Here is a 12205-nt window from a genome sequence, read left to right on the forward strand (position 1 = left end):
TTGATGAAAGGTTAACTCCACCAAACCTTAACTCTGGGCTAGATTTTCTGGTTCTCCCTGTCTGCAGTATCCTCCAGGCCTGCTGAAAGCCACACTCCCCCCTCCCCAAATCCTTCCTCATCCCACGTTGGGTTCCCCAGCCTTGGGGTGGGCGAGCCATGCAGAAGCCCGTAGACATTAGTAGCATCGGATGATCTCATCGGCAGTCAATAGCTCATCTCATCTGCCACAGGAAAACCTTCCCTGGGGAGGGAAGGTGTGGGGAGTTTTGGGGGGGCAGTGTGGGGGCAGTGTCAGGAAAATCTTGGCCTCTGTTCCTCCCTCCAACAATGTGCCTAACCTGCTGAATTTCCAGAAATGTTTCTTTCAAGATCATACTTTCCACATCACTTTTAGAACAACGGTATTTTTCTCATTTTTCCATATCCCGTGATTTTGCCTTCACCATATAGAAATATGATTGGAAAAGCAGAGAGCACAAGACATTTTGCTAAATTCTTCAGTCCAAAGGTGTCAGCAGAACAGTATGGAATGTGATAAAAACTCACCTTTAAGAGACAGCCAGCAAAGATAGTAAACCCTTTAGTGTGTAGATGCTTTGCTAAGGCAAACCCAATTCCTTTATCACACCCTGTGATTAAGATGGCTTTGTCTTTAACCTAGAAACAAGGATAACCAAGAATACAGATGTGTTAATTTTACAAGACCCAACTCAGCAGCAATAAAATATTGCTTATTTAAGTTTAGCTATAAAGCATCAACAGAATGCAATGCTAGTAAATTATTGTAATGCTGATTCACAGGACAGCCACACAATTTCAAAATTATGCCAATTCATGGCAGTATTAGCAAATGACTTTAAAATTAATAATTTCGATCATGGTATATCATTAAAGAGCGATTTCAGAGAAACCTCACAAAACATTGTATTTACAAAGCATTAGACTAGTCAAGCATAATACAATACAGACCAAAAACAGGAGGTCAGCCCACTTGAGTAAGTGCTGAGCAAAGCTCCAACTGGAATAATCTTAAAATAATTACAGGAAGCGATTTACCTCAAGTAAATCTTGCAAATTGCTGTCGTGATGGCTCAGTATGTGATTTTCTGCCTGAACGGTTTTGAGATAAGGTGCCCCACAGATATTTCAAATGCGGCTCTATGGGGAGATCTGAGCATAACAAATCTCATAGCTGAACAATTACTTTGCTTATAAAGCGTCAGCTTTGCAGCGATTTACATGATCTTCTATTGTGGAAAATGATAAGTGGAAAACGCTGTGCCAAACAGCACGCAGTTTCATTAAGAGTTGCAACAACTCAAATTGGTCATAATTTCAACAAAAAAAGAGCAGCAGTTTAGAAACAACGTCGGTTTTGTGTAACGACCTAAGTGTTTGCTTTCAGTTTGTTAAAAAAATCGTAGAAGTTATGAAATTGTTAGCATGAACTAAAATCTAAACATTAAATATAATGGGGGTGATTCTCCCAGCCCGCTGCGCTGCTTTTGTAAATGCAATATTTTGTGAGGTTTCTCTGAAATTGCTCTTTATTGAAATACCATGATCGAATTATTAATTTTAATGTCATTTGCTAATACTGCCAGAAATTGGCGCGGTGCAGCATAATTTATGCAAATCCTCATTTTAATGTATTTTGCATATCATTAGTGAGCCTGAGACTGAAGTTCCAGGCCCGTCAGAATCTCCCCCCCAAACCACCCCCCCGGGTTTCACTCCAGCGGGGTTTACAAGAGGTCCCCACTTGCGGGGAGCTAGCAGCCTGACCCCACTGGAGTGAAGGCAGGCCTCGAGGTCAGGGATAAAGGGGCAAAGTGCCAATGCCCGGGACATCTTGGCTTTGCCCACCGGGCATCGGGTAGTGCCAAGGGAATGGGGCCTATTGGGGGCCCCGCTGCCACTCTACACTCGGGCTGAGTGACAGAGAGTGAGGGAGGGCGAACGGGGCTCAGCTTTGGGGGGGAGGGGGGGGTGGTGGTTCAGGAGATCAGGACTGCGAGGGGAAGGGAGAGGAGACTGAGGTGGGCCGGGTGTGGGGCGGGGGGGGGGGGTGGGTGCTGGTTTGAGGCAGGCCAGACATGTTCGGGCCAGCAATTGGACCATGGGGGAGTTGGAGGGCCAAAGATGAAGGGCCACGGGGCCGGCCAGCAATCGGGAGCCCGGCATTGCGAGGCTGGCAGATCGGCGCATGCGCAGTGCCCACTCAGCGCTATGCTGCTGGCCTCTTCAATAGGAAAAGGCCCCATCCACTAATTTTCAATGTGAATTACGCTAGTGCACTCTGCAGTGCACTGAGTGTGGGAGATTCATTTTGAAAATCCCGCTGAAAGAACCAGCAGGATTTACTGTCTCTTGTCCACTTTTAAAAAATATACAACTCAGATCCTTTTTAAAAGTCCAAAATTTCCATATGACTCCAGGTTTTCTCTATGATCGTAACAACTGTGAATGCACAGTAATCCCATCCATAAACAGGAACTTGCCAAGAATCCTTTCGGAGTTCCTGTTCCATCACCCTTGAAAATTTGGAGAAAGGGTAGCACAGATTAAATCAAAAGCAAATGACTGTGATATGGAAAACCTTGAACAAAAACAGGTCGCACTGCTGATAATTTATATCATCTTTCATCCAAAAGAAATCTTGCTTGAACTTCCCTTTCCTTTGCCATTCACCATTTTAGACAATGACCTTTGAACTGCCAACATGGCAGCCAAACTCGTCTTAATCGACGTACTGCAAAATCCTTAATCTTAAATACTTTGAACAAATCACGCTTTGGTTTTAAAAGTCCCCATAATGTAGCTAATACCTCCTGAAAACTCAAGTTCTTGGAAATGGATTTAATACAGTTGTTCTCCTTTATACCCACTGCAATAATCTAATGTCCTTCTTAAAATAGGTTAACAAAGACTGATCAATACTGTACTACTCAAAATGCAGTCTCACAAAAGATCATACATAATCTTCTTATTACTTTCAATTCATAGAAACATAGAAACATAGAAAAACTACAGCACAAAACAGGCCCTTCGGCCCCACAAGTTGTGCCGAACATATCCCTACCTTCTAGGCCTACCTATAGAAACATAGAAAAACTACAGCACAAAACAGGCCCTCATAACTGAAATTTCATAACTGAAATTACCATTGTAGATATCTGTCAGTTCACTCTGGTGGACACATTGTACCAACCGTTCCAGAGGTCAAAGCCAAATACTTTTTTCATGTCACAACGTTGCAAGTACATTTCAACTTAGTTTGTACGAATATTCTGATGAAACTGTGCACCGTAACTTTTGAGCCCTGGGGCAGTGTCTAAGGGGGGGGGGCTCCTCTACCCCCATCTTCTCCAGGCTTTCTGAAAAGGATTGCACAGAAATTGCCCAGGAAGTACAAACTTCTGATGGACAATTGCCCTGTACTGGGAACCATTCAAAACTTGCAAGCTTCAGATGGTTGTGACTGTGTTACACTAATAGTTACCCAGAAAGTTAGAATTAAAATCACTTCTATCTTTTGGGTAACTAATATGCTGACCCACACCAACCTTCCACAAGTGTTACTTCTCCAAATCCCCCATGAACCCCTACAGAGCTCTCTCACCCCCATACACTCTCACTAATCACCCCACAAGACTCCCCCCCCCCCCCCACTACCAATCCCCATAGGATTCCCCTCTCATTACCCCCTTCCCCAACCATAGGCATGGCCCAACTTGAGCTGTAGTCGATAAAAAGGAGTCTGACATAAGTGTCTTTGTTGTCCAGGTTGTGGGCGGCATGGTAGCACAGTGGTTAGCACTGCTGCTTCACAGCTCCAGGGACCTGGGTTCGATTCCCGGCTTGGGTCACTGTCTGTGTGGAGTTTGCACATTCTCCTCGTGTCTGCATGGGTTTCCTCCGGGTGCTCCGGTTTCCTCCCACTGTCCAAAGATGTGCGGGTTAGGTTGATTGTCCATGCTAGAAAATTGCCCCTTAGTGTCCTGAGATGCGTGGGTTAGAGGGATTAGCGGGTAAATATGCAGGGATATGGGGGTAGGGCCTGGGTGGGATTGTGGTCGGTGCAGACTCGATGGGCCAAATGGCCTCTTTCTGCACTGTAGGGTTTCTATGATTTCTATGAGGTGTTCCAGGGTTGAGTGTAGCGTCAGGAAAATGGCGTCTACTCTGGATCTGTTGGGGTGATAGGTGAACTGTAGTGGATCCAGGCAATCTGGGAGACCGGAGTTGATGGGTGTCATGACTAACCTTTCGAAGCACTTCATGATAATGAAAGTCAGAGCCACCGGGCAGCAGTCATTAAGGCACGTTGCCTGGCTTTTCTTTGACATTTACCTTTTACTCCATTGTGCATCACAAACCAATTTCTAATCCAGCACACTACAATTTCTTCTTCAGGTCCAAAATTTCTGCAGTGTTTGACTTCTGAAGTCCAGGTATATAACATCAACCATCCCACTCCATTCATTCAGTCATAACATTCTCTAAGAAATCCACGTAAGCTGGTTAATCGTGACCTGCCACTAAAAAGCCACACTGTCCGTAGCATCTTCAAGATATTTCCTTTTACATCCTTCATCACAGTTTCAAAATTTCCCTGCACCAGGCCAAGTCATAAAAACCTGGAATTTGACTGCCATTCTTAACCCCTTTCTTCTAAATATGGGGATCACATTGCTACCAGGTTGATTCCCGGGATGGCGGGACTGATGTGTGAGGAGAGATTGACTAGGTTAGGATTGTTTTCGCTGGAGCTCAGATGAATGAGGGGGAATCTCATAGAGACTTATAAAATTCTAACAGGACTGGACAGGATAGATGCAGGGAGGATATTCCCGATGGTGGAGGAGTCCAGAACCAGGAGTCACATTGTGAAGATTCAGGGTAGACCATTTAGGATGGAGGTGAGGAGACATTTCTTCATCCATAGAGTGGTGAGCCTGTGGAATTCATTACCACAGGAAGTAGTTGATGCCAAAACATTGAATGTATTCAAGAGGCGGCTCGATATAGCACTTGGGGCGAATGGGGAAAAAGCAGGATAAGGCTTTTGAGTTGGATGATCAGCCATGATCATAATGAAGTAGGCTTGAAGGATCAAATGGCCTCTTCCTGCTCCTATCTTCTATGTCTATGTGTCTATGTTTCTACTTTCTGATTTTCTGGGATATGACCCAGCTCCAGGGAGCTTGCGGAGGTTTGGTGTGGAGACAACTTCAGAGCACTACACCAAACATTGACAGTATTGATCTTGCATTTCTGAACTTCCCTAATGAGCTCCACAGTGATTTTCACCGTTTCTAACCTTTTCTCACATTTAGCAGTCTCTTCCCATTTGAAATTGTTCTCCCTTTGTCATATCAGCAATTTACTTTTCAGTTGTCACCTGTTCATGATTATTTCTTGGTAGCTGAACATTTTGAGACATGAAAGATGGCAACTGTGCTATTCCCTATTTTTTTGTTTCCACATATATACCTCCATCAATATCTCTACATATAGCTTGAGTATTTGAAACAATCTTGAAGCAAAAAACTATTCTTTGTAAAAGCTGTCGGATTATCCGAAAACCAAACAAGTTAATGCCCATTGAGGAAAGAATCCTCCACTTTAGCTTGTTTAATCTATATATGACTCCAGTCCCAAAATGATTTGATTTATTGTTGTCACATGTATTAGTATACAGTGAAAAGTATTGTTTCTTGCGTGTTATACAGACAAAGCATACCATTCATAGAGAAGGAAAGGAGAGGATGCAGAATGTAGTGTTACAGTCATGGCTAGGGCATAGAGAAAGATCAACTTAATATATAAATGTTGGTGTGCTTTAAGCCAAGTCTTATGATCACTTATCTATGCTATTGCATTGTTCAGAATGATGGAAGTTAGGAAATCAGGCAGGTAGATTGACACACAGACCAGCAGGCTGAATAGCAGAATAGGTTCAACAGGCCGAATGGCCCACTTCTTTTCCTATGATCTTTCCTCACTTTAACGTCAGCAATGGCTTCAGCCATTTTATTCCCATGCTGGTATTCTTCCCCAACCCTTTGTGTTTTGCTTGCAAACTTCAAAAACAAAATTCAATCTAAACCAAATTTCAGCCACTTTCCCTACTTTTGGGAAGGGCAGCACAGTGGCACAGTGGTTAGCATTGCTGCCTCATAGCACAAGGAACCCGGGTTCGATTGCTGGCTTGGATCACTATCTGTGTGGAGTTTGCACGTTCTCCCCATGTTTGCTTGGGTTTCCTTCGGGTGCTCCAGTTTCCTCCCACAGTCCGAAAGGTGTGCAGGGTAGGTGCATTAGGCATGCTAAATTCTCCCTCAGTTTACCGAACAAGTGCCGAAGTGTGGAGACTCGGGGATTTTCACAGTAACTTCATTGCGGTGTGAATGTGAGCCTACTTGTGACACTAATAAATAAACTTGACTTTAAACTAAACTACTGTGTCAAATTCCAAGCACCACACTTCAGGAAGGATGTAAAGACTTTAGAGAGGATCCAACAAAATGCTAAAATAATATTTATGGGGATGAGGGGCTCCAGTTACTTGGGTTGACTGGAGAAGCTGGGACCATTCCTCTCAAGAAGAGCAGGCTGAGAGGAGTTTTGAGAGAGGTGTTCAAAATCATGGGACACCTGGACAGAGTGGATATGGAGAAACCGTTCCCATTGGACGAAGTGTCGAGAATCAGAGGACACCAACTTAAGGTGATTGCCAAAAAAAGCAAAAGTGTCATCAGGGCATAGTCAGTGGTTAGAATGTGGAATGCGCTGCCTGAGAGTGCAGTGGAACCAGAAGCAATTGGAGCTTTCAAAGAGACTTAGATAATTACCTGAAATGAAAACAAATTGCAGGGCTATGGGGAAAAGGTGGAGGGTGTTGGTGGGCAGGGGGGCCGGACTAGCTGAGCTGTTCCTGCAGAGAGTCGGCATAGACACCACAGGCTGAATGGCCTGCTGTGCTGTAACCATTCTATGATACTAAGTGTAAAATAATGCGTATTGCTAAAAGAAATAACAGCAGAAATTATACTCTGAAAGGGAGTAAGCTTGATGCTATGGAAGGGCAGAAGGACAGAAATCTGGATCCAAAAAAGTATTAAAAGGCCATTAAATACTAACGTAATTCTACATTTTATCTCAAAAAAGTACAGAATATGAGTATCAAAATATAATGATGGCCTGATATAAAACTATGTGTGCATTACTGGATTCCACATTAAAGAGGCTAATGAAGCTTTTGAAAAGATGATACAAAACTTCACTAAGATGCATTCAGAATAGTGGCATTGTGCTTATGCACTGAACTAGTCATTCAGAGGTTGGAGCTATGATCCTAAAGGCCTGAGTTTCAATTCCACTTAGGGCAGCTGGATTCAGTTAATAAATAAATCTGGAATTAAAATTTGGGTGGCATGGTGGCACGGTCGTTAGCACTGCTGCCTCACAACGCCAAGGGTCCAGGTTCAATTCCAGCCTCGGGTCACTGTCTGTGTGGAGTTTGCACGTTCTCCCTGTGTCTGCGTGGGTTGCCTCCAGTTTTCTCCCACAGTCCAAAGATGTGCAGGTTAGGTTGATTGGCCATGCTAAATTGCCCCTTAGTGTCAGGAGGATTAGCAGGGTAAATAAGTGAAGTTACGGGGATAGGGCCTGGGTGGGATTGTGGTCGGTGCAAGACCTATTTAGCAGACCTATTTAGCCTGCTAATCCTCCTGACACTAAGGGGCAATTTAGCATGGTCAATCTCCTAACCTGCACATCTTTGGACTGTGGGAAGGAAACCAGAGCACCCGGAGGAAACCCATGCAGACACGGGGAGAACGTGCAGACTCCACACAGACAGTGACCCAAGCTGGGAATCAAACCCGGGTCCCTGGTGCTGTGAGGCAGCAGTGCTAACCACTGTGCCACCGTGCCACCCTTTCATTCATTCCCCTTCATCAAACCTGGAACGTTGCCCCAAACACTAATTCTGGAAGTGGATTCCAAACTCCCATAATTCTCTGCATCAATTTAAATCTCTCATATTCAGTCTCGTGTTTTGACACCAAGTTATTTACTACTCAATTGATGGGGGATGCCTCACATCCTTTAAAAAGTACCTGGATGAATACGTGGCACGCCATAACATTCAAGGCTATGGGCCAAGTGTTGGCAAGTGGGCAGGTCAGGGCCTTTCACGCGTTGGTGCAGACTCGATGGGCCAAGGACCTCTTTTGCACTGGAGTATTCTGTGATCAGAAAACTGAGCTGTGAAAAACTCGGCTGTTTGCCTTTAAAAGAAGACAACAGTGTGGGTGGGATATATAAAGGGTCAAGTGGATTTCGACGGAAAGAACGTCCTCCCCTGTTTGTATTTACCTTCCTAATACTGAACGGTCGAATAAACAAAGATAATAGGGCAAAGGGATCACTGATTTCAACTGGTCCTTCGCACAAAATGTAATCAATAGATTTCCAGGAAAAGTAACATCATGTCGTTCAAAGTGCAATTAGAAAGCTTGATGAAGAGAGGTGAGGCTGGAAATGATACTGTTATAATGGATTTAATTCCCCCCTAAAACAACAACAAGCTCCACAAGTTATTCTGGCTATGCTACATCCTGGATGTGTACATCTCACTGGATACTTGGTGATATCCAAAAATGTCACTTTTTTGACTGCACATCATTGGAAATCTGACACACCATTGGCCAGCTCTTTGAACTAATTAGTGAATTTAACATTGCCAGATTAGACATGGTGATGTATTGTATTGTACCCTTGCAATGAGATTCACTGCAAAAAGAATGGACATCTTAGTGGCATAAATTAAAGAGAATGTTTACCTCGTAAAAAAAAAATGTCACTTTCAGAAACAGTTAATGCTGTAAACATCAAGAGGTTTCTTTCAAAAACACCCGCCTCGGCACAGAGATTCCGGCAACATTTTTTTAGCAAGATCAAAGGACACCTAAAAGGGTTTACCTTGACCGAGCCGCGAGGCAGGGAGGGCATCGCCAGGTACAGCACAAAGACCAGGTACATCAGCACGATACTGTGAGTCACTGTGTCTTCCTGAAAGCCAAACAGCTTAACAAAGGCACTCAGGATCTCGGGGAGCCACAAGCCCAAGCCCAGGGTCAACAGGAATGAAAACAACACCATTAGGGCCATTTGCACGTAAGAAAGCTTGGACATCTCTGCCCCCTTGCTGGGCTGGGCTGGGCTGGGCCGGCTCCCTCTCTGACTCAGCCGACTGCAGCAGCGGCTGCACTGTCAGCGCCGCGGTTTGCTGTGTGCTCGCCCAGCCCCGCAAAGTAGCCCCGCTGGTCCCTTTCTCATCCACTCATGTATTCCCCTCCCACACACAAAAAAACAGGCAGGCAGTCCGGACAGAGAATGAGATCACTTCCGCGTGTGTACAAATCTGATGAAAGTACAGTGACAGGCTAATGTATCATTTCATCTACACCAGTAGCACTCACACACACATACGCACAGACCGCAGACACTCTGGAAAGCGCTGGGCAGATTTCTGCTCTTTCATAACTAACTAAACCCCGAACCAGCCCAGGCAAATCTCAACATCTCTGATAGCATCTTCATCCAGACTCGAAACCTTGGCCCTATTCTCTCTGATGTGGAGATGCCGGCGTTGGACTGAGGTAAGCACAGTAAGAAGTCTCACAACGCCAGGTTAAAGTCCAACAGGTTTATTTGATAGCATAAGCTCACTCCGAAAGCTTGTGCTACCAAATAAACCTGTTGGACATTAACCTGGTGTTGTGAGACTTCTTAATGTGCCTATTCTCTCCCCACAGGTGCTGTCAGGCCTGCTGAGATTTTCCAACATTTTCTGTTCTTGTTTCAAATTCCAGCAGTCATTTGCTTTTTACTATAGTTTGTGAAGACAATTTGGTTAGGAACAGGAGCAGGCCATTCAGCCCCTCCATTCTGTTCCATCAATCGTGGCTGATTTGTATCTTAACTCCAACCGCCCACTTTAGTTCCATAACACTTAAAAATGAAAACCCTTTCCTGACAAAAGTCTATCAATCCATCTATCTTTGACTTTTACCAAGCTTTGGGGAAAGAGTTCCACATTTCTAATACTCGGGAAGAAAAACTTGCATTTCTTTCCTTGCCTGCAGTGATAGTGGAGTCAGACACTTTAGGAACATTTAAGTGGTTATTGGATAGGTACATGGAGCACACCAGGATGATAGGGAGTGGGATAGCTTGATCTTGGTTTCAGATAAAGCTCGGCACAACATCGTGGGCCGAAGGGCCTGTTCTGTGCTGTACTGTTCTATGTTCTATGTTCTATATCTCAGATCTTCTCAAAACGTTTTACAGTTAATGGAATAATTTTTGAAGTGTACTTGCTGTCCTAATGTAGGAATTGTCACAGCCAATTTGTACACAGCAAGCTCCCACAAACAGCAATGTGATAATGACCAGAGAAGTTGTGTTTATGAAGTTGATTATGGGGATAAACATTGGCCAGGACACCAGGGGTAACAAACACACAAGACAACGCTGCAGATGCTGGAAATCAGCAATTAAAACTGAAAAATACTCAGCAGGTCAGGCAACATCTGTGGAGATTATGGTATTACTGTTTCAGGGTCTGTTACTATTATGTATGAGGTTTGATTTGATTTGATTTATTATTGTCACATGTATTAACATACAGTGAAAAGTATTGATTCTTGCGCGCTACACAGACAAAGCATACCGTTCATAGAGAAGGAAACGAGAGAGTGCAGAATGCAGTGTTACAGTCATAGCTAGGGTGTAGAGAAAGATCAACTTAATGCAAGGTTAGTCCATTCAAAAGTCTGACAGCAGCCGGGAAGAAGCTGTTCTTGATTCAGTTGGTACGTGACCTCAGACTTTTGTATCTTTTTCCTGACGGAAGAAGGTGGAAGAGAGAATGTCCGGGGCGCATGGGGTCCTTAATTATGCTGGCTGCTTTGCCAAGGCAGTGGGAAGTGTAGACAGAATCAATGGATGGGAGGCTGGTTTGTGTGATGGATTGGGCTACATTCATGATCTTTTGTAGTTCCTTGCGGTCTAATATGGACTAATAAAAGACCACGAGGTAAGTGGGAGTAAACTAACTGGAACTGTTTGTTCACACGTCATTACTCGAGCACAGTCAGCACAAGACTGCTTGGAAGTTCCACACAGGGTGGAGCTTGTGTCCTGGGTCACCTGATCTTAAAGGGGCATGCCCCCAACATACATAAGAGTGACCTTTCATCAGAACTGAAGAAAGATAGAAATGAACACCTCTGCTCTTCTTCGAAATGGTGTCATGGGATTTTTATACATCCACCCAAATGGGGCCACAGTTTAATATCTCATAGAAAAAATTGCATCTCCAACAATGCAGCCCTCCCTCAGTGCTGCACTGGCATGTCAGTCTTGATTTTTTTTGTGCTCAGGTCTTGGAGTTGATGTGAAGCCGGAACTTTGTGACTCAAAAAGTTGTGTGCTATTAACTAAGCTACAGCTGGCATTGACACTTCACACTAGTGTGAAGAAACATTTCCTGACATGACCTAGGGGATTTTTACAGTAACGTGGTTGCAGTGTCAATGTAAGAATGTATCCACGATAGCTTCCTTGAACAGTATGTAGTGAAACCGACAAGGGAGCCAGCTATCCTAGATCTGGTCCTGTGTAATGAGACGGGAATAATTAATGATCTTGCAGTTAGGGATCCCCTTGGAAGAAGCGATCACAGTATGGTTGAATTTAAAATACAGATGGAGCATGAGAAGGTAAATTCCAATACCAGTGTCTTGTGCTTAAACAAAGAAGACTTTAAAGGGATGAGGGGGGAGTTGGCTAAGGTAGACTGGGAGCAAAAACTTTATGGTGGGATTATTGAGGAACAGTGGAGGACCTTCAAAGCGATCTTTTACAGTGCTCAGCAAAAGTATATGTAAGGGACTGAGAAAAATGGGGATTTGTGGGGAAGACATTTACAAGTGTTCTTTGTCCCTTGTGGGTTTCAGTGTCCTGTTTGCTGAACAGGATGCTGTTTGTTGAGTGATGTGGGCTGGGCCAATTGGATTGCTCTGGGGGGCGGGAAGAAAAAAAGGCGCCAGGAAGTGAAGCAGCTGCAGAGTAAGGCAGGGAGTGTGCAGAGAGAGAGAGAGAGCCACGTTTTGAAGAGGAGCTTTTCC

The 12205-nt window shown here is 44.2% G+C and overlaps 1 protein-coding gene across 1 annotated transcript in view; it reads right to left on the reverse strand.

Annotated features, from left to right (window-relative positions):
- The window catches only part of LOC144483166 (D-beta-hydroxybutyrate dehydrogenase, mitochondrial-like), a 32704-nt gene extending 23327 nt beyond the window's left edge, over positions 1–9377 (reverse strand). The window contains exons 1-2 of the mRNA XM_078201964.1: positions 8994–9377; positions 549–659 (exon numbers count right to left, since the gene is read on the reverse strand). Coding sequence (XP_078058090.1) covers positions 549–659; positions 8994–9206 — 324 coding nt within the window. The 5' untranslated portion in view covers positions 9207–9377. The remainder of the gene's footprint in view (positions 1–548; positions 660–8993) is intronic.
- Between the last annotated feature and the right edge of the window lie 2828 nt (positions 9378–12205).

Source organism: Mustelus asterias, chromosome 3, assembly GCF_964213995.1.
Source record: "Mustelus asterias chromosome 3, sMusAst1.hap1.1, whole genome shotgun sequence".
In the NCBI taxonomy this organism is placed as follows: domain Eukaryota; kingdom Metazoa; phylum Chordata; class Chondrichthyes; order Carcharhiniformes; family Triakidae; genus Mustelus; species Mustelus asterias.